The sequence below is a fragment of the Natrix helvetica genome, assembly GCF_964273705.1.
Source record: "Natrix helvetica genome assembly, chromosome: 6".
NCBI classification, from domain to species: Eukaryota; Metazoa; Chordata; class Lepidosauria; order Squamata; family Natricidae; genus Natrix; species Natrix helvetica.
Window position 1 is genome coordinate 17,871,731 of NC_138553.1, and position 22,099 is coordinate 17,893,829.

The following is a 22,099-nucleotide window of genomic DNA, read 5'->3' on the forward strand; positions in this document are numbered from 1 at the left end:
ATGCAAAAATATATCTATCTATATATAAGCCAAATACAACTCACTCATCACGAAATCTCCAGAATTGTAAAGCCTTACAAACTTGAAATTAGCATGTGTGTTCCTCTTGGCTTCTAAGTGCTCGCTAAGAAAGGATTTTTTGAAATGACCATCAGATCATTAGTATTTCTTATACAGTAATTAACACACACTGATGCTAAGGAGTTCTACTCCCCCTCCCCACCTGAAAAGAACTCTGTTTCAACTGCCAGTTGCCTTATATTAACACGCTCTGATGTTAAGGAGTTAGACATTCTACTTCCCCTCCCCACCTGAAAATAACTCTGTTCCAATTGCCAGTTGCCTCACATTCCGTTACCTCAGTTCAAACTGGCAGACGTTTCATTCAGGAGTGGTTTGGGGCTCCTTACAGTACTAAATGTCGGTACCTCACCAAAATGTCTACACCTTTCATCCATGGAACTGCTTCCAGACTCAAGCCAGCAGGAGTGATATTCCCTTATATCCCTTTCAATCACCGACCACCATTGAGTCAACAGATTGTGAACTGAATTTCTCCTGCATAGCCCGATGATATAGTTTTGTCAAGAAGCACAGGTATCCAGCTAGTTAGGTATCTAAAGAATTATATTTTGCCAATATTTGAATGATGTTAATCTAAAGTTAATATATATAGTTTTCTCCATCAAATCTTCATCACAAAACTTCTACTTTTCATCTTTTCACGCTGGAAGTCTACTTTGCCTTCACAAACTTCATAGTACAACTAATTCTTTTAAATTGTGAGCTCTCTGGCTCATTGTTACAGCAGAGATAGACAATCTTCCAGCTGTTCCTGAACTAAAACATCTATCTTCTCCCACCGTTGGCCATGCTGTTTGGGGTTACTAAGAGTTGTAGTTCACTAACCTCTGGAGTGCCAAAGTTTCTTTCCTTGGAACAGAGAATTCCCATTTTATTTATTTCACTGAGACCTAAACAGAATCAGTGCTATTATTAAAGGCATTGTCATAATTGGGCTTCTATTTCTGAAGAAGTTCAAATAATAGAGTGGGTTTTTTTTTCCTTAGTAAAACTTCTGGGCTAATTTTACTTGCACAGGATTCTAGCCAGATTAGCCAATTTCTAACATTTTGCCAAAATATAGCCCAGGTTAGAAGCAGAAGGCAGGATGGAGTCATTAGTATAACTGTCAAGATCTAGGGCTGTATGCAGATAGGAGTAGGGTCAGATCTTTGCAGCTGTAGTCACCAAGGTAAGTCCTCATCTCATGATGTCCTATGTCCATGATGGTGAACCTATGGCACGCCTACCAGAGGTGGCACGCATAGCCCTCTCTGCTGGCATGTGCGCCGTCGCTCCAGGTCAGATCTTGGTGGCATTTCTTTCGTGAGCTTCCGTTTCCCTGCAAACAAGGAAACAGAAGCTCACCAAAGAAAAATATCTTACCTCTTGCCGTGCTGCTGGTGTTGGGATGCCCCGTCTCCCGCTGGCCAACTGGTCTTTGGGTCTCTGCTGTGCATGTGCACATTCACGCATGTCCATGCATGAGCGTGCACCTTTCAATTTGGGCATGTGCACATGTGCAGTTTGGGCACTTTGTGTCTAAAGGTTTCGCCATCACTGTCCTATGTTCTACAGGAGTGAATGGTGGTTGTTAATTTATGGAGAGGGGAATAAATTACAACACAGAGGAGAAAAAAACTGCTGTAGCAGAGGATTTTTCTCTATTTTTGTCGGGCTTCTCAACCGGAATTATTTCAATAGGAACAGTGTCTTCCCAACAGGGACCCTTTATAAGTTGTAGAACCTAATGGGCTTGTAGATATGAGGAACGCCCTTCTGGAGTTCTTCCTGAAATAATAGCTCTTTGGCAGTGTTTGCAATAATTAATCTACCAATTATAACCCTGAACGTTTGCTAGCACTGTGATAAAAGTAAACTTATTTTTGGGGCGATGAAGAATTTATTAACAATGTGGTCGTCTTTGTAAAAAGTACTTAAAAAAAATCTTAATCTGGTGATTTAATAATTCAGATTAAAAGTGTGCCCAGGGAAGGGAAATCTGGATCTAATTTGGAATTTGACGAATGTGTAAAAGAGGACGGTAAGAGTTTAAAAGGATCATTTCCCCCCCTTTTTTTTTTAAAAAAGAGGTTTTGTAAGTATCATCTGACAGTGCATTAGAGGGACGCTGGATCTGTTCTACAAAGAGAACAATTGTTCAACTCACTGTTCCGAATCCCAGAACACATCTTTTAAATCTCAGTTCAGTGCAGATGGCATTTAAATCCCCACACAATACTTTTCATTCTTGGCTCCTGAATAATCATCCTTTTGAAAACTGCCAATATAGTAGCTGTATTGTCATGTTAAGGAACGTGGTGGCTCAGTGGCTAAGATGCTGAGCTTGTCGATCAGAAAGGTTGGCAGTTCGATGGTTCGAATCCCTAGTGCCCTGTAATGGAGTGAGCTCTCGTTACTTGTCTCAGCTTCTGCCAACCTAGCAGTTCAAAAGCATGTAAAATGCAAGTAGAAAAATAGGAACCACCTTTGGTGGGAAGGTAACAGCCTTCCGTGCGCCTTCGGTGTTTAGTCATGCTGGCCACATGACCACGGAGACGTCTTCGGACAGCACTGGCTCTTTGGCTTTGAAACAGAGATGAGCACCGCCCCCTAGAGTCAGGAACGACTAGCACATATGTGCAAAGGGAACTTTTACTTTTACCTTTTATTGTCATGTTAGGAAGGCAGCGGATAAGCAATATGTAGGATTTGGGCATTCTTGCCATATTTATTCTCCTACAGAGGAGAAACCTTTTGTGTTTTTTTTTAAAAAAAGAAGACTTTGAGATAAAAAGAGCCAATCTGGCAATCCTTTAGGAAAAAACAATGAAATTATCAAATCTTAATATGCACTGAGCTTAGAAATAGTTGCACTGGGCATGTATATATTTCCATAATCGAAAGTGTCAGCTTGGTAGAATCTTAGTGCAAGAGAAGCGTGGCTGCTTTTCATATTTATGTTGTCCTCATGACAGGCCTGCCTGCCTGCCTGTTTTATAATCCTTCCCGTGGAAGGAATGTTCTTTCATTTCTTAGATGTATGTTTGAGACAAGATCAAATGCAGGTTAGATGCTCCCAAAGGCTTTTTGGCTCACCTTCAAAAGCTAAAAGTTTTGGCTGCCTGAGCTTTGCCGTTCTCTCTCTCTCGCTACCATTTTTACACTATAATATAAAGAAAATGTCGCTTTCTATCAATCGAGCAGTTGTTCTTCCAGAGTTCTCTTTCAACCTCTGTCATAAAACACGAGCAGTTGACGGAACAGCAAATGCAGCCAGTTCCTACAAAGCTATATGACAGGGGTGTCCAAACTTGGCAACTTTAAGACTTGTGGACTTCAACTCCCAAAATTCCCCAGCCAGCAGAGCTGGCTGGGGAATTCTGGGAGTTGAAGTCCACAAGTCTTAAAGTTGCCAAGTTTGGACACCCCTGCTATATGAGTTTAGGAAAGATGCTTAAATAATCCCATAAATTAAAAAAAAGTAAAGGAATCAAAGGTGGTATTCAGCAAGTTCTGATGATTTCTGGAGAATCGGTAGTGGAAATTTTGAGTAGTCCATAGAGCCGGTAAAAATCACCTCAGACTGGCCCCGCCCCCATCTATTCTCTGCCTCCCGAGTCCCAGCGGATCGGAAGGAAATGGGGATTTTGCAGTAACCTTTCCCTGGAGTGGGGAGGGAATGGAGATTTTACTGTATCCTTCCCTTGCCACGCCCACCAAACCACGCCCACCAAGCCACACCACATCCACCAAGCCACGCCCACAGAACTGGTTGTAAAAAAATTTGAATCCCACCACTGAAAGGAATCCCTATGGAGTTTACTCCGCTAGTCGATGCCTAGGGTGGGCGGATGCTCATCTCCGTTTCAAGGCCATTGCGACAGCGCTGTCTGAAGACATTTCCACGGTCGTGTGGCCATTATTTAAAGTTCCGCAGAAAAGGAAGTTTTCTTTATTTTGGATTTGAAAGTACAAGTATTCCTTGACTTCAACAGCTCATTTAGGGACTGTTCGAAGTTTCAATGGGAGTGAAAAAAGTGACCTATGACTGTTTTTTCACACTTACAATGGTTGCGGCATCCCCATAGTCGTGTGATCAAAATTCAGACGCTTGACTACTGGTTCGTATTTATGACGGTTTTGCAATGTCCCCTTTTGCAACCCTCTGGCAAGCAAAGTCAATGGGGAAGCCAGATTCACTCAACAACCGTGTTACTAACTTAACAGCTTCAGTGATTCACTTTGCCACTGTGACAAGAAAAGTCATAAAATGGGGCAAAATTCACTTAACGAATGTTTCACTCTGTGACAGAAAGTTTGGGCTCAATTGTGTTTGTTAGTTGAGGACTTTCTTGTATTTATCCCAGATTAAATATGGTGGGATAAATGAGAATGACATTTTCTGAATTTGTGTTATCAAATGCTGAAATCTACACTTTTAAAAGTTTGCAGTGCATTGTAGTTCATAAACATATGTCATGCACAGCAATGCAAGTTAGAAAAAAATACACACCACAAAATGCATAGATTAGGTGGAAAGGCACAGAAATGTGCACAAACGTCCATCTCAGCTGAAGACTGGACTCCAGGGACTATAAAACAGAAGCTTCCTTAGATGTCTAACTGACCATAATGAGAAATATTATGGTGGATTACAATACAACAGCAGAGTTGGAAGGGACCTTGGAGGTCTTCTAGTCCAACCCCCTGCCTAGGCAGGAAACCCTATACCGTTTCAGACAGATGGCTATCCAACATCTTCTTAAAGACTTCCAGTGTTGGGGCATTCACAACTTCTAGAGGCAAGCTGTTCCACTGATTAATTGTTCTAACTGTCAGGAAATTTCTCCTCAGTTCTAAGTTGCTTCTCTCCTTGATTAGTTTCCACCCATTGCTTCTTGTTCTACCCTCAGGTGCCTTGGAAAATAGTTTGACTCCCTCTTCTTTGTGGCAACCCCTGAGATATTGGAATACTGCTATCATGTCTCCCCTAGTCCTTCTTTTCATTAAACTAGACATACCCAGTTCCTGCAAACATTCTTCATATGTTTTAGTCTCCAGTCCCTAATCATCTTTGTTGGTCTTCTCTGCACTCTTACATGATTACAGGACTCTGTAATAATTGTACAAGTTCTTACATAACAATGTCGAGATACAATACCTGATTAAGAATCATTGATAAGAGAAATAATCCACAATTTTGAGAAGGAAATTTCACCATAAAAATGGTTGGGGCTATTTAGATAACTGAGAACAAGCAAACCATTGTATTTCAGGCACTTTTATTGTGCAAGATTTCAACTCTATTTCTAAACCTCTAAAATGCAGAGCCTCGGATAGCAAGAGACTTCTGCCCACCACCTAATGATAAGATTTTAACATGACTCAAAAACATCTCTAAGGGCGAGCATGCAAAAAGAGCAATCTCTTTAACAGGATTTATATTGTCTTCTGCCAGGCTCCTAACATTCCTGAACAATGACCTAAGGGGCTACACAATCCATAGAGGTGCTAATCAAGCGGTAATGCTATCAACCTTTCTACAACTTTCTGCCCACCCCATCACCATCACAGGGCTGCCTAATTTGCAGTTGTGATTAAGCTGAAGAGAGGTTGTCATCATTCCAGAGAGTGGGATGAGAAGTCTGGCTTGAACTTTGAGCCCAGCGTTTTCCTCGGCTTGTTATCGCTGCATTGCAAAGCCATGACGTTACAGTGTCATGGGACCCTTTTTCATTGTCTGTGGTTGATGGCTGAGGCATGTAAGGGCATTGTTCTTCCCAGCCTTTGCTGGGTTGAGCTTCAAAAGAAGCAATGCCGTTTCAGGGAAGACCGCTGTTAGCCTGCCAATAATGAGACCTTTCTGTTTTCACTGTAGTTCTTCTCTTGGGGCTGTTTTGCTTCCCCTGAGAAAAACACATACCAAGGGTGGATGGGTCTGAAATCAGCAGTGTGTGGAGCCAGAACCAAAAGTGATAGTCTAAATTTTTCTCTGACATCTTCTTCTCTCTCCTAATCAATTCCGCCAAGTTCAGTAGACTGCCCGAAGGAAGACTATTATTATTTCCAGATATTTGAACTCCTGGAATTACTAGATAGGATGGCTTAAGATCATGGGAACCGCAGCCCCCGCACATCTGGAAAAGGCTACAAGGCAAGCTGGAATAGGCTTGACAGGAGGAACTGATACAGCTCTTCAGCCTTCCATTATCATAGCAGCCTACATAGGATCTCGTGTTTTCTTGATCTAGAAAAATGAATACCATATTTTTCGGAGTACGAGATGCACCGGAGTATAAAATGCACCAAGATTTTGAAGAGGTAAATTTTTTAAAAAAAGTTTTTGCACTCTGCAGACCTCCCAAACCCTCTGCACACCTCATTTTGTGTGAAAAACAGGGCGTGCAGAGAGTTTGAGAGGCCTGCAAAGTGCTTCCGGGGTCCGGGGGGTGGGTGGGGAAACGAGCAAAAAACGGTCTGTTTTTCGTTTGTATTTGCCCCCACCCCCCAGTCCCCAGGAGCACTTTGCAGGCCTCCCAAACCCTCTGCATATCCATTTTTGTGAAAGGGGGGGGGGGTTCGGGAGGCGAAAAATGCTGTAATTAATGTATAAGATGCACCCAGATTTCCACCTTCTTTTTTGGGGAAAAAGGGGCATCTTATACTCCGAAAAATACTTAAGCACTTAGGAGGGACATTCGCCCTGGAAGTGTAAATTCTGTTCATTTAATGGACTGACCCTAATATTTTGGTATTCTACCGCACTGATTTAATAAAGCGGCTTACTTCCAAATAACTATTGGAGAATAAAAGTTAGAGAATAAAATACACATGACATAATGTGCATGAGATGATTTTCAGATGGTTTTTTTTTTTTTTTGAAAACCTAAAATCCATTGTATGGTTATGTAGTTACACAGGGTATTTTTAAAAATAATAAACTATTTAAAATACAAACAAGATGGATAAGTCATGATATAAAAAATTGTACTCCCAAGCTGTATAAAATACTGGAGAACAACCCATACTAAATTCAGCACAACATGTGTATAGAATATAGAGTAGAATAGAATAAACCTGGATATAAGGTTTAGAATCTGTATGCACTATGAAACCGTTTCTTATGAGTTACCTGTAATTTGCTTTTTAGTCTCCACATCTCTGGTTTGCCGCAGTAATCTCAGCAGGATTGAAATCCCTTTCCGCTCGGACACTTCCAATTTGTTGTCGTTGTCTTCATACACCAGGTTCCTTAAAGCTCCACATGCTGCCCTCTGTACTTCCTCATTCTGCACATTCAGAAGCTCTAAAAGTTTGGGGATACCAACTAGGGAATACACCTGTGAAGATACGATTATTTATTTTTATATGGATAAATTTTTGTCTCAAAGGATTATTTGACGGTTGGATGAAATCAGTGTTTTGAGTTAAGGATACTATATTGCCCAAAGGTTTTCTTAAAAAACAAACTTACTACCTGAATGACAAAACTCAGTAAAGAAAAACCATCTGAGATGTTCTAACAAAATGTGGCTTAGCACATTTCTCCTAATCATTAACCATGCTTGCGGGAGAGTCCAGACACCATAATCTAAATGTTTAAAGGTAGTCCTTGATTAATGACCAAGAAGCAAAGTGGTTGCTAAATCACCAAAGACGAATTCCTTGTGTGTCTAATCACACTTGGCCAATAAAGAATTTCTACATTCTAAATGGGAAATTACATGACCTGAATGTGCTTTCTGGCTGGAAAGTGATAAGATACTGGTCTCAATTTCACACCTTTGACTTTTGTTTGCTTCTTAACCATTATCCCACCCTTTGCAATGCTTGAGTGCTTCTTACTAATCTTTGTACACAACAAAAGCAATGCAATCACACCCAGGACTGGTAGCTGCAGGCCTGCTATGCAAACAGCTTATAGTACTCCCTTGAAATGTCTTCCTCTCCAACCTGCCTGCTCTATGATGCGGTGGGGTCAGAAAAGTCGGGCACAGGACAACATATACTGACTGTAATGGTGGTTAATTTTTTCAGCACTTTCTTCACTTCATAATGGTTGTTAAGCAAGGGCTACCGGTATTGGGTATCAGTCTGCCTATCCCTGAGATATCTTATTCACATCAATTTCCTGCATCAGATGAGGAGAGCACGTCTTTCTCCTTCTATCCTGGCCACTTTTTACAGAGGCATGATTGAGAGCGTTTTAAGAAACTGTTTCACTGTTTGGTTTGGTGGCAGCAGCAGTGCCTCAGATAGAAAGCCCATACAGAGAGTGGTAAAGACAGCAGAGAAGATTATAGGAAGCTTACTCCTTATAAGCACTATGTGCTTAGAGCTGAAAGCATTGTTAGAGACCCCATACACCCATTTCACGGGCTGCTTCCATTACTTCCCATTGGGAGGAGGTTTTGAAGTATTTTTTAGCAGGATACCAGAATCTGTAACATTGTTCCTTATGCCATCTGTCTGGTAAACTTGCAAGATTCGTTCTTCTTGCCATGAACATGTATACATCTGAATTAGACTGTGTTGTTTCTCTGTGTCATATAATATATGTGGATATATACATAATTTTGCATTTATTTATTTTGTCATGTTTATGTAGTGTATATTGGAGGGGGTGACCCTTTGAGAGCTGTATGCAACGAAATTTCATTTTAATGTATGCGGATTAGTGTACATTCAAAGTGACAATAAAGTTATTATTCTAATTATTCTATTCAATATGATCCTCCTCCTCCCATTCTGTAAGTCTCTTGCTCTTGTACGTTTCCACAAATATTGCTTCTTATAATCCCAGGATACCGGCTACTTTGGGCAAGATCATAAGGCAGCCCATTGGCTTCCATGAAAGATTATTAATATATGTTCAAAGACAAGAATATGTCTAATAGTTTGGATCAGATTTAGCTAGCTTTACAAAATAAAGGTGACATTAGTTCATAAAGTGAACTAATATTACTAATAAACTAATATTTATTAATTAATAAAGTGACAGTGAATATTTAAGCCACAGACTATCCCACAATACTGTAGTGCAGGGGTGTCCAAAAGTTCTCAAGTTTGGACACCCCTGCTGTAGTGCCTCATTCTTCATATATGAAATCCATGTGCAATGCTATTTTAAGAAAACATCAGGGTGGAGATGATTTCCCAATATTAATTTAATAATCATATACTATGTCATTAACTTATGAAATTCACCGCACAAAACAAATTGATGATTACTAGCTGTCAAACTCCTCTTGGCTTGACTTCCTACAAAATCAGCAAGACACAACTAAGCAAATGACTTGTACAGAATGCTGTAGAGGTAGTCCTCAATTTATGATCACAATTGAGCCCAACATTTCGGTTGCACAGTGAGATGTTTGATAAGTGAGCTTTGCCCCATTTTGCGACCTTTCTTGCCACATTTATGAAGTGAATCACTGCAGTTGTTTATTTAGTAACAGGGTTGTTAAGTGAATCTGGCTTCCCCATTGACTTTGCTTGTCAGAAGGATGCCAAAGGGACCTTCTGACATGATCCCAAGACATTACAATTGTCATAATTATGAGTCAGCCAGCATCTGAATTTTGATCACATGACTATGGGAATGCCTCAACAGTTATGTGAAAAAAGTCATAAGTCACTTTTTTTCAGCGCCATTGCAACATCAAATGGTTCCTAAACAAACTGTTGTAAGTCAAGAACTACCTGTAGTTCCTTCAACCAGTTGATTGCTCTCTGATATTGAGCTGCATTTTATACATCTATGAGTTTAAATTCAGCACCTTTTCATTATAAGGTTTCCATGGCCTCAGTGGCAGGCTACTTGATACTTCTCATATTCAGTACTATATAAAGGTAAGGGTTCCCTTCACGCATATGTGCTAGTCGTTCCCGACTCTAGGGGGCGGTGCTCATCTCCGTTTCAAACCCGAGGAGCCAGCCCTGTCCGAAGACATCTCTGTGGTCATGTGGCTGGCATGACGCAACGCCAAAGGCACACGGAACACTGTTTCCTTCCCTCCAAAGGTGGTCCCTATTTGTCTACTTGCATTTTTTACATGCTTTCGAACTGCTAGGTTGGCAGAAGCTGGGACAAGCAACGGGAGCTCACTCCGTTACAGTTGTTAAGTTGCAGTGCTGAACTGCTGACCTTTCTGATCAACAAGCTCAGCGTCTTAGCCACGGAGCCACCGCATCCCTTCGGCACTATATAGCAGTTGGCTATTTTGATTTCAACATTTCCGTCCTGGAAAATTCTTTCTCCGAATATAACTCCTACACCAACTTAGATTGTTTTAGAGAGCATTCGATCAGCTTTCTCCAATTTAACTTACTCACCATATTGGATTCAATCCCACCAATGTTGGCTACCACAAACAGTGATTGAAATCCGTAGAGAACCAATAGGCTGAATTCAGCAAACCATCAAGCTTCAAATAAATGGGCAAACAATGAACACAAATTGTTCAAATTCTTATTTTATGTAATGTTAATTATAAATCACTCTCCTATAGATTAGAAACAAGAACAACAGCACATACTTTAAAATAAAGGCCACAAAATAAAAGCAGTTGAGGCTCATGGAACATGCACCCAGGAATAATTAACACGTAGGAAGTTAACAACTGTCTGGCCCAGTGTTGGGTTGCAGATAGTACGCCCTGGTACGGGTGTACCAGTGCCTGCCAGGAGCACCGGATACCATTCCGGTGCTTTGGAGGGCCCGCCCATCAGCCGTTCTTACCTGTACTTGAGCTCTTCAGCACTTCTGTGCACGGAGCATATGACGCCTGCACGATGCTCCGCAGAGCTGCAGTGTCGTGGAGGCGTCGCAGGAAGTAAGGACGCATGCACGTGCTGCGTGCGTTAATGTGGTGGATGCTGGGCCCCACTGCACCGTACCGGTTGCACCGGGATCCGGAACCCACCACTGGTCTGGCCAGATCATTTTGCTGGACCAAGACTGCTGAATACTGAAGACTGCTGAAGTACATGTAACACTTTTCTGTTCTGAGTGAGGTATTATAAAAGTCTAATTTATCAAGAGTATGGAATCCTCGAATTAAAAAAAAACTTTTTGAGCCAGATCTTTGCTAAATTACATTAGAGTAAATGCTCTGCACAAATAGTTTTCTGATTATGACGAAGTGTTCAGTGCAAAGGAGATAAAGAGGAAGGAAAGACAATTTGTTTTGATAGTTTGGGGAATGCTCAACACTTCACTATGATCAGTATTTACTCCTTGTTTATCAGTTGTTGAGATATGAAGGCGGTTCAGGCTTTATTAGGGCAGGATATTGCTGCTAAATAATGTTAAGCCCTTGTGCAAACAATTTCATAACACTCTTTTAAAGCTGTTGATGTGCCAAATATAGAACTGAAACAAGAGGTACAGAATTGTGTGGGCTGAAAGTGCCTCAAAGATTTCCAGCCCAAAGTCCTGTGGGAAGGTGAGAACATTTTTTATTTATAAAGGAGCAATAGAGACAGCTAGACCTTGTCTCCTATTATGGCAGGAAACTGGTCAACGAAAACATGTTCCGGTCAAGAACTCACAGAGCCCAATCTGATGTCCTTCAGATCTGTTAGAATCACAACGCTAGAAAACTCAGTCAAGTTTGCGAAATAGCTGGATGCTGGGAGTTACATTTTCTAAAAATTAGAGGACACGAGACTAGGAAAAGGTGACCTTGTTTCAAGAGATATCTACCACGTAAGATAAATATACAGATTGTTCTCAGGGAAATCATGTGGCAAAACAGATGGCCATGGGCTTTTTGTTATCGTTTTTAGTCACTAGAGTAAAATGTTGTTTTTTGGGGTAAAACCAAGCTTATTTTAGTTTTTATACCTCATTCTTTCTCCCCCCCCCCAAATGAATTTAAAATACTTTACATGAGATTTTCCCTCATGCTATTCTGTTCCTATCACAACCATGGGTACTAGATTAGAATAAGAGAGGCTGATAGGCCTTAAATCACCTAGTGAGCTCTGTGGTTGAATGGATACTTGGATCTGAAACTCCCAATCCCAATCCCAATCCCAATCCCAATCCCAATCCACTGTCTTCTTCTTAAAAGTATGCCTTTTTTAGCTTGAATGTATTAAGGAGTCCTCTTTTTATCAATTAATTAAGCTACCCCCAAAATACATGTAAATACATTCCTCTCTCTCTCTCTGTCTACATACATACATACATACATACATACATACATACATACAAACTACAAACACACTGTATACAGTATATATAAGAGATAGACCTTACAAATAAAGAGGTAAAATCTCCTTCAAGTTAGCCTCCTATAAATTCTTGGCAACAAATAAGTTGCCAAATTCCTTCCTCTATCTACAGGTAGTCTTTGACTTATGGCCGTTTAACTACAAGTCAGAGTTACCTGTAGTCAAAGTAGAAATATTACTTTTGACCTGTACTGTCATTTACAACTCATTGACTCATTCCACCGCCCCTGTTGTCATGGGAACACAATTTGGGGAGTTGGAAATTGGCTCATATTTACAACTGGCTGCAGTCTTCTGCAGTCATGTGATCATAATTTGCAACCTTTTCTGCCATTTTCCAGCAAAAAATTCCCATTGGGGGAAGTTGGATTTGCTTAACAACTGCGTGATTCAGTTTGCGACTGCTGTAAACATGGTTGTAAAATTGGGTCTGACTTGACCTACCTTGCAACAACTTATGTTGGAAATTTCTGTACCAAATGTGGTTATAAGTCAAGGACTACCTATATGGCCAATCTAGCCTATTATTTTGATATTTTATGGCAAGTGTTCCATCCCAATTATCAACCATATCCAACACTGTTTAGTTTTCTGAAAATAGCCAAGTTTGTCTAGGCATCAACACGGGCTTATTTCGGTTGACTGCTCCTGAAAATTAATTTTCTTATTTGTTTCACGTCTGCTCCTATCTTCCCTTCTACATGCATTCCTTTGAGAAAACAGGGCTCATCTGGAGCTAAATGAGTTAATATCCACCAAGGATTTCTTCCAGGATGTTTTCCCATTCGTTTCTGCCCATTATTTTCCTCCATCAATTCCGTTTACAAGACTTTATAGGCAAGAAGTATTGAAAATCTGAAGAAAGAATAAAAAATCACTCACTTTCCTTCTGGCTTCTGCTCTCTGAAAGCTCTCGTGCTGTATAAAAACAATTGCTGCAAGAACTCGAGGGGACAAAGGATTTTCACTTTGCAATATATGTACTGCATGCTCCAGGTTCATCTCTGCTTCTGTATTCCTGGATGATCTAAACACAAACAGACACCAAATCAACAGGAGAAGGCAAAGATAAACTCTTTTTGGAGTCTGACATAATCGTGTCTATGTAGTACAAAATTTTCCCACTGACTTTTTCTGGGATATTTTTTTCAGTTTCTACTGCTTTGGGGTCTCCCATCCAAGCAGACCTGAACCTGTTTAACTTCTGACCCAGACAGAACCTACAGTGATTAAAAACAGCTGGTCTTCTAGAATCTTAAAAGGCCACCAGATTTTCTATGAGAAACGAGTAAAATAACAGCTTTGTCATTAAATGTAATCTTCAGGGGACAAAGGATGATAGATTTGTGATATTAAAGTTCAAATTAACAGAGGTAAAGATTCATTACCCATACAGAACTGTTCTTTCCTTTACAACTTTCCTTTATAATGTGATCGTTCAATCAATTCAAGACCAGATTGGATTTGTAAAATATATCAAGAACCACAATCTCTCAATAGCAAGGCTAGGACCCAAAGTGTATATGATCTGGTTATGAATGGGCTTTACGGGCGCAATAGATGTTTGAGTCCCAACATCATACTGAACTAAAACTAACCAAAATTCTAGACAATCTTCTATATACTAGTATATAAAAATGGCTCTGTGTGTGTGTGTGTGTGTGTGTGTGTGTGTGTGTGTGTATGTATGTATGTTCCAGCATAACTCTGGAACACCTCGAGCAATTTCAACCAAACTTGGTACACAGATGACTTACTCTCTGGAAAAAAATACTGTGGGGGTAAGACACCCCTAGTGGCGTGTGTTCTGTTAAGATATAGCCTGTTGTGCCTTAAAATGGCTTCTACTGTACTGCCGTAAAATGGCTTCTGTACAGTGCAGTGGAGTTGTCATGGTAACGGCTTCACAGTACTCCACAAGGGGGCTCCCTCTGGTAAGGGGGAAAATCCAACATTAGAAATTACGTGTGGTCCGGACATTTCTCCCCTATAAATAAATACCCAGGCAACGCTGGATTATCAGCTAGTATAATATAATAAAGCAGAACCATTTTGCACTTCAGATTGCATCTGATCTATTCCTTCATAGATCACTCTTGTATGAGGTCATTATATACAACATATATGCTTTTCTATAAATTGTTGTCCGATTTCTTATTACTGTAGCCTTTCTAACTTGAAACTCACTACAGTGGATGCACTGAATTTAACTCCCATAAGCTTCCAACCTCTTGGAAGATTCTGATGCCTCTAGCCAACAAGAAAGAGGAAAAACCCTATGGGTGATTTGAAGAAGAAGAAATCCCCACACACTAATTATCTTGATGCAGCATTTTATAATAACTGGCCTTACTAGTAGGAAAAGCATATTAACTATCTCAGAGAGCAGGTACAGGTGTAGGATCAGTAGTATTCTCTCTCCCATGATTTATCTTGAACCTTCCCAGCTGTTCTCTTTTGAAAGGTAGAGCTTCAATTGGCATAGGGCCAGCTCTGTGCATTTAAACTAGTGTGATGTTCCATTGCAGATCCATTGCATAAGGCAACGTGATTCTGTTTGGAAAACCCCTGACAATCCATGCACTGCATTGTTATATAAGTCAAGCATGAGTCTATTTTTCCAGCCACTCTCTATTAACACTGATAATTCCCAAATTTAATCTGAAGTCTACAATTGCCAGTATCACAGAGATATACAACAAAGGTTTTCTTTACTTCCCTGGTATTCTTTTGACGGTTTTTCATCTATCATGTATCAGTTCAGTCTTTCTATTCGCTCCCTATCAGTGAATAGCAATCTTAGAACATAATTAGACATGATGGCAATGTTTGTCTTTAAAAGTCATGAGCCTTGCCCACAGTTTGCTTCTATGGATGGATATAACCAAGCTATAGAAACCAAACATTTAACAATTCTTTGGTGCATAGAGCAAGCCCTAACAAGCCTATTAAGAAGCAGGATCCTTCTGAGATTTAGTAAGATGTAAGTTGACTTCCATAATAAGTCAAATTCTAGATTCAGATCTCCAAGCCATTTTTCTAGCCTCTTGACTCGACTATTATTAATCCAAATAAGTGTTTTATTTACTCATTGCTACATTATATTGCATCTTCCTTTTAAAGGGTTGAAGGTGCACAATGACATCTTTTTTTAATCTCATAATTATTATATGAGATTGGTAAAGAGGTACAGTTGCAATTATCCCATGGCTTCTTCTCCTGCTTAGTTTCAAATATATGTAGAACTGAGGGATCCTTAGCTCTCTAGATGTTGTTAAACCTAGATTTTTTTCATGTAACTTACTCTAAAGCAGCGGTTCTCAAATAGTGGGGCGCGCCCCCCTGGGGGGGCGCGAGGCTCCGTAAAGGGGGGCACGAAGGCTCCCTTTCCATCTGGGTGCAACGGCGGCGAAGGCGTGGGCGAGGCATAATATATGCCGCCTGGAAGTGGCAGCACTTCGGACTGTGGATTTTCATTGGAGCCGCGGGCTGGAGCTGTGCAAGAAGCATGCTCGGGCGGGGGTGGGAGGGAGGGAAGCATGGGACCGCCCGTCTTCGCCACCGCGTAGCTCGCCTCCCCGCTAGCAGCTCCACCGCCAGCATTCCGTCTGGAAGCTCCACCGCAACAGCCGCTGTTGGGGAAGGGACAAAGGGGCGGCGGTCGCCCGATCTTGCCACCGCCACCCCTTCGCCCCTGGTAACGGCGACTGTTGTGCCGCTGCTTCCAGCTGGGATGCTGGAGGAGCTGCTGGCAGGGAGGGAGGGAAGAAGGGCAGAAGGGAGGTGGAAGGAAGGAAAGAAAAGCAGACACGCCGGAGGGAAAGAGGAAAGAAGGCAAGCAGGCAGGAAGGAGGCAGGGAGAAAGGAAGGATAGGAGGATAGGGAAAGAGGAAAGAAGGCAGGCAGGCAGAAGGGAGGGAGGTGCAAGGAAGGAAGAAAGCATAGATAAGCAGGAGGGAAAGAAGGCAGGCAGGCAGGAGGAAAGAGGAAGGAGGGAACTGGAAGGGAGGCAGGGAAGGAGGGAGGGAGAAAGGAAGGATAGGAGGATAGGGAAAGAGGAAAGAAGGCAGGCAGGCAGAAGGGAGGGAGGTGCAAGGAAGGAAGGAAGCATAGATAAGCAGGAGGGAAAGAAGGCAGGCAGGCAGGAGGAAAGAGGAAGGAGGGAACTGGAAGGGAGGCAGGGAAGGAGGGAGGGAGAAAGGAAGGATAGGAGGATAGGGAAAGAGGAAAGAAGGCAGGCAGGCAGAAGGGAGGGAGGTGCAAGGAAGGAAGGAAGCATAGATAAGCAGGAGGGAAAGAAGGCAGGCAGGCAGGAGGAAAGAGGAAGGAGGGAACTGGAAGGGAGGCAGGGAAGGAGGGAGGGAGAAAGGAAGGATAGGAGGATAGGGAAAGAGGAAAGCAGGCAGGCAGGCAGAAGGGAGGGAGGTGCAAGGAAGGAAGGAAGCATAGATAAGCAGGAGGGAAAGAAGGCAGGCAGGCAGGAGGAAAGAGGAAGGAGGGAACTGGAAGGGAGGCAGGGAAGGAGGGAGGGAGAAAGGAAGGATAGGAGGATAGGGAAAGAGGAAAGAAGGCAGGCAGGCAGAAGGGAGGGAGGTGCAAGGAAGGAAGGAAGCATAGATAAGCAGGAGGGAAAGAAGGCAGGCAGGCAGGGGGAAAGAGGAAGGAGGGAACTGGAAGGGAGGCAGGGAAGGAGGGAGGGAGAAAGGAAGGATAGGAGGATAGGGAAAGAGGAAAGAAGGCAGGCAGGCAGAAGGGAGGGAGGTGCAAGGAAGGAAGGAAGCATAGATAAGCAGGAGGGAAAGAAGGCAGGCAGGCAGGGGGAAAGAGGAAGGAGGGAACTGGAAGGGAGGCAGGAAGGAAGGGAAGGAGGAAGGGAGGGTGGAAGGAAGGATAGACAAGTAAGAGGGAAAGAGGAAAGAAAGCATGTGACTACGGTGGGAGACGAGGAAAGACCGGTGTGCTATGTTATGCAGAGATGTACTTATAACAATTTTATAGACAAATGATACTATTTACAGTCGCGCGGGGGGGGGCGCAAAATGTTTTCTTCTTCCTAGGGGGGGCATGACAGAAAATAATTGAGAAGCACTGCTCTAAAGCCACTCCTGTTATTTATCTGGGTTTGGTTAAACACAATCCTCTTTATTTAACAATGGCTGGATTCATACACGATGTGCCAACCTAAATATATGACATAACACACAGAGGTAGCACAACCAGAAATATACTGAGAGAAGGGATTTCTTCTTTTTTTTAAAGGAGAATGACTCTTCTTCTGTTAAAAATAACTATAAAACTAAATAAATATACTGGCAAAAGTATTTCTTGATAAAAAAATAGTTTATTTTTATCTATTTGATTGGTAGATTTAACCCCAGTTATTTAAGCATTGCAGCCCTGATAATTATGGCTCAGTTGCTTTATTTATCACTCCCTATTTAGAACTGCAAGAATAATTTGTAAAGAAAAAATAAAGGCTATTTCAAGAAACATTTTAAGGTGTACTCATTTTTTTTCTACATGTCTCAAATTTATCAGCTGTTTCTATCTGGATTGAGATACCTGGCTTCTATCTTGAATCAGCAAACACTGGCATCGCCTAGAAGATTCAGCTGTTACCTTCAATGCAGTTGTTGCCATAGCTGGAACTAGCTCACTCCACAAACTTGTTCTGACCTGATATTAAATGAATAGCCCCCCCCCCTTCTACTTTCTTGATACTGTATATCTTAATAGCTCCAAACTTAATTGCAGGAAATACAAAGTCAATCACTAAGAATCAGTAGAATGTAGCAGGATTTCCAAAAGTGAGCAAATGAAATGAGAATTGTGAAATGAGAATTAGTGGTTAATTATGAATTAAACTGAAGCCTAACATTCTGCCTTTGGGAAATGAATCAATTCTAACAACACATATTTAGCTGTGTACTCTCAGAATTCTCTCTGATTTAGTTGAATGGGACTCAATACAAAGAATATTAGCTGGCTTCCTATGGTGTACTAAACTATAATTTCTGCCGGCCATTCTTTGTTGAATAAGTCACAAACTCATTAGCAAAAATTGTCCAAAATCAATCTCTCTGCATTATCAAAAATCAGAAAAGAAAGTGATGGCAGAGTGGTTAGAATGCAGTATTGAAGGCTAATTCTGCTGGCTGTCAGGAGTTCGATTCTGACCGTTTCAAGTTTGATTCAACCTTCCATCCTTCCCAGGTTGTAAAATGAAGACCCAGATTGTTGGGGAAAATATGCTGACTCTGTAAACCACTTAGAAAGGGCCGTCAACCACTACAAAGTGGTATATTAGCCTAAGTGCTATTGCTATTGGAGAAATATCAGACTCACTGTATTGTGCACTTCAAAAGTGAAGATGAATGAAGGCAGAAGCAAGGATTGTGGGCATAATTCTGCTGCCCAGGGGGATATAAAATGTATCACATGCCGGATAGGTGGAGAACATCAGCTGTTCCTGAACTAACTTTCTAGAACCCGTCACTATTGGTCATGGCAACTGAGCTTCTGGGAATAACTCTAACTAACATATAGTTCAACATTTGGAGGACTTTTTATATACTGCCTTGATGTGAACCGAAAGTGCACTACCACCGGGTGAGTAAGTAGTCTTGGGCAGGGGTGTCAAACTCAAGGCCCGTGGGCCAGATCTGACATGCAGGTGCTTAGATCTGGCCCATGGGGGCGCCCTGGAAACAGTGAAGGACTAGCCCATGGTGCCTCTGCCAGCAAAAACAGACCTCTGGAGGGTGACCCTCCTGAACTCTGTTTTCGCTGTGATGGCTTCCTGCAAATGTTTGCCAGTGAAAACAGATCTCGGGTGCCCCCGACATGAGGAACGCCGAGCTGGCCACGCCCACCCTGGCCACGCCCACCAGCAATCCAGTCAAACACAACCCTGATGAAATCGAGTTTGACGCCCATGGTCTTTTGCATTGCTAATAGTGGCGCATCTTCAAAGACATACCCTATCTGAGATCTGCAGGCAGATATCCTTTCGTGCTCAACGATGCCATGTGCTCCAGCAGCGGCCATAGCCGCGGTCATTGTCATCCTCTTCCCACCTCCCTCAGAGAATGAAGTTTGCAGGGAGGCTTCCTTCGTGGTCTGTGCTCTGACGGTGTTCTGATGCCAGCTTGAATGCCTGTGCTGGGTTCCAACTTGGGAATGCAGAGATGATCTGGCTTGGCCCACCGCAGCCCCGGAAGTGAGATAATTCTCCTCCAAAAGATTGCCCACACTCCGGCTATTCCCCACACGCTGATACAGAGGCACTCCTGGACTGAAAGGTGTACAGTCCACCATCGTCTCATTGGTCGGCCCAATGTAGAACTGCCTGGGGCCTCTGCTGGAAGGGCTGCGGCTTGTGTAGCCAAGGATTTCAGAGCGAGCGTATCTTGGCGGCAAGGCGCAGGCTCTCTTGCTCTCATTCTGTCGAAATGTTAAAGCCTTGTTATAGCGCATGTCAGCGTGGAAGAGAAATGGCTTCTCGGGACTGCTCTCAGGCGAAACCTCCAATCTCTTCAATGGCTGCCTGTGGAATCTCTCTTCCATTGCCTTGTAGTTGTAAGGGAGGCTGCGAGGGCCCCAGCCATTTTCATAGCTGCTTTGGGAACCAATCTGTTAAAGCAAAGTAAAACTAACGTCAGCTTTGGAAGCTACCACATTTTTCGGAGTATAAGACGCACCTTTTTACCTCCTAAAAGAGGGTGAAAATGTAGGTGCTTCTTATACACCAAATGTAGCCCCACCCACCCATCGGCCCCCACCCATCGGCCTCTGCCTCCCAGCAATTTACCTCCTTGCAGCAAATGGGGAAAATGGGGCTTGCAGAAGTAGCAATAGGCTATGGCAATCCCTGCAGCATGAAACAGCTGATCACCGGGAGGCCCTGCTGAAACTGAAATTGAAAGTGAAACTTGCTGTTTGCAGCAAGGAGTTAAGTTGCATCCCTAGCACTGCAACTTAACAAATGTTACTTGTCCCAGCTTCTGCCAACCTAGCAGCTTGAAAGCATGTAAAAATGCTTTGGTGGGAAGGTAACAGCGCTCCATGAGCCTTTGGTGTTTAGTTATGCCGGCCACACGACCACGGAGACGTCGTCAGACAGCATTGGCTCTTAAGCTTTGAAACAGAGATGAGCATCGCCCCCTAGAGCTGGAAACGACTAGCACGCATGTGCGGGGGAATCTTTACCTTTACCTTATATGCAGTGTTTCTTTCTGGAATGTGATTACATGTGAGGATCATGCCTAATAGATTAAATTGCTATTCTCTCCAAGCAGCTATCCAGTTTTCAAGGTTATTTCAGTTGCCAAACAGAAAACACGGTTTGCTGTTTCCTCATAGGTTTATATTACATTCCTATTCTTCCCTTCCCAGTGTAACCTAATTGTTGTAACCTTGCATGAAAAATAGATCAAATAGTTTTTAATTCTACATGAGGAATTAGGCAGGTGCAAAGTAGATTACTGATAGTGGAGAAATGACAAGGCAAAGCAAGCAATTACATAAAAGCAGACATTGTAATTAAAACTGGGGCATACAATTTAATCCAAGCAAGATGTTTGAGTCTACAGGATCCACGCTAAGCCTGGAAAATATAATAACAAAGACAAAATTCTTTTTTTGCTTATGTGCAATCAGAAGCCTCAGAGTCTGATATGAGGATTAAATTCCTTCCTGGTAGGGAGACTATATTGGAGAGCAGCTTTTCCTCTTTAAAATATCTCTGTTTTGATTCTACCTTGGTTTGGCTATATAGCTAAGATAGTGATTCATTTGTAAAATTTGAAATGGTTATTGTTATAAAATAATATTTCTTTCTGTCCATGAATCACAACATGTACTATTTGCCAATAATGAATAGATGGAGTCAATTTTTGCAAGCAAAGTGGGCAATTAACAATGCAGCCTACATGTCTTCATTCAGAAGTCAACTATGTTTTAACACTAAATAAGTGCGTATAAAATTGCAGCCTGAGAAACCAAATTTCTTCAATGTACAAATAGATTCTCGACTTACAAGCACAAGTGTGTTGGAAGTTGTGACGGTCATATGTGTGACCAGACCCAATTTTATAATCCTTTTGCAGTGGTTGTTTAGGAAACCCAATGTTTGCTATAAGATGATTTTGCTGGAATTTGGAAGTAAATGTTGGTTTTGGGAAAAAACATCATAAATCATGGTCATGTGACCGTGGGGTGCTATGAACAGCTCTAAATATGGACTAAAATGTAGACATGTGACCATGGGAGGAGGGGGTGTACCTCAGAACTTCAAATTCGGGAGTAAGTATCTCTTTTGGGGTCTGTTGTAATTTTGAAGGGCTGTGAAGCAACCAACTGTATGTTGAGAACTACCTATGTACATCTACTGAATTCATGGCTTCCTATTCCAATGGCAAACATACCCTTGAAACAAACACATGATATCAGTGAACTGTTCAGAAGATGCATGCTACTAGAAACCACTGAACTGGAGATATTTCACCCAACAATGGAGACCTCCCCCTTTAAAACCTATGTCTTCCCCTGTGCTGCAATGAAGCTTCAAAATAGCTTCCTCGGATATCAAATGGAGGCTAATTTAATATTTTTTGAGCCTTTTGTGTTGCCAAGCCTATAGGGAGAAACGGGCTGGGAGAGAAGGAATGGAAAGGAGAGACGACTAGATACGGGTTAGAAAAAAACCTTATTTTTATTTCACTAGCTGGGAAATTCTGGGAGTTGAAGTCAACACATCTTAAAGATGCTAAATTTAAAACCGAGAGATACTACT

General features: G+C 42.0%; 1 protein-coding gene across 2 annotated transcripts in view; it reads right to left on the minus strand.

Moving 5' to 3' along the window:
* The window catches only part of PKP2 (plakophilin 2), a 76,276-nt gene that overhangs the window by 30,422 nt on the left and 23,755 nt on the right, over window positions 1-22,099 (minus strand). For both annotated transcript variants that reach the window (XM_081956645.1, XM_081956644.1), the window contains exons 3-5: window positions 19,286-19,938; window positions 13,189-13,333; window positions 7,199-7,406 (exon numbers count right to left, since the gene is read on the minus strand). In XM_081956645.1, coding sequence (XP_081812771.1) covers window positions 7,199-7,406; window positions 13,189-13,333; window positions 19,286-19,938 — 1,006 coding nt within the window. The remainder of the gene's footprint in view (window positions 1-7,198; window positions 7,407-13,188; window positions 13,334-19,285; window positions 19,939-22,099) is intronic.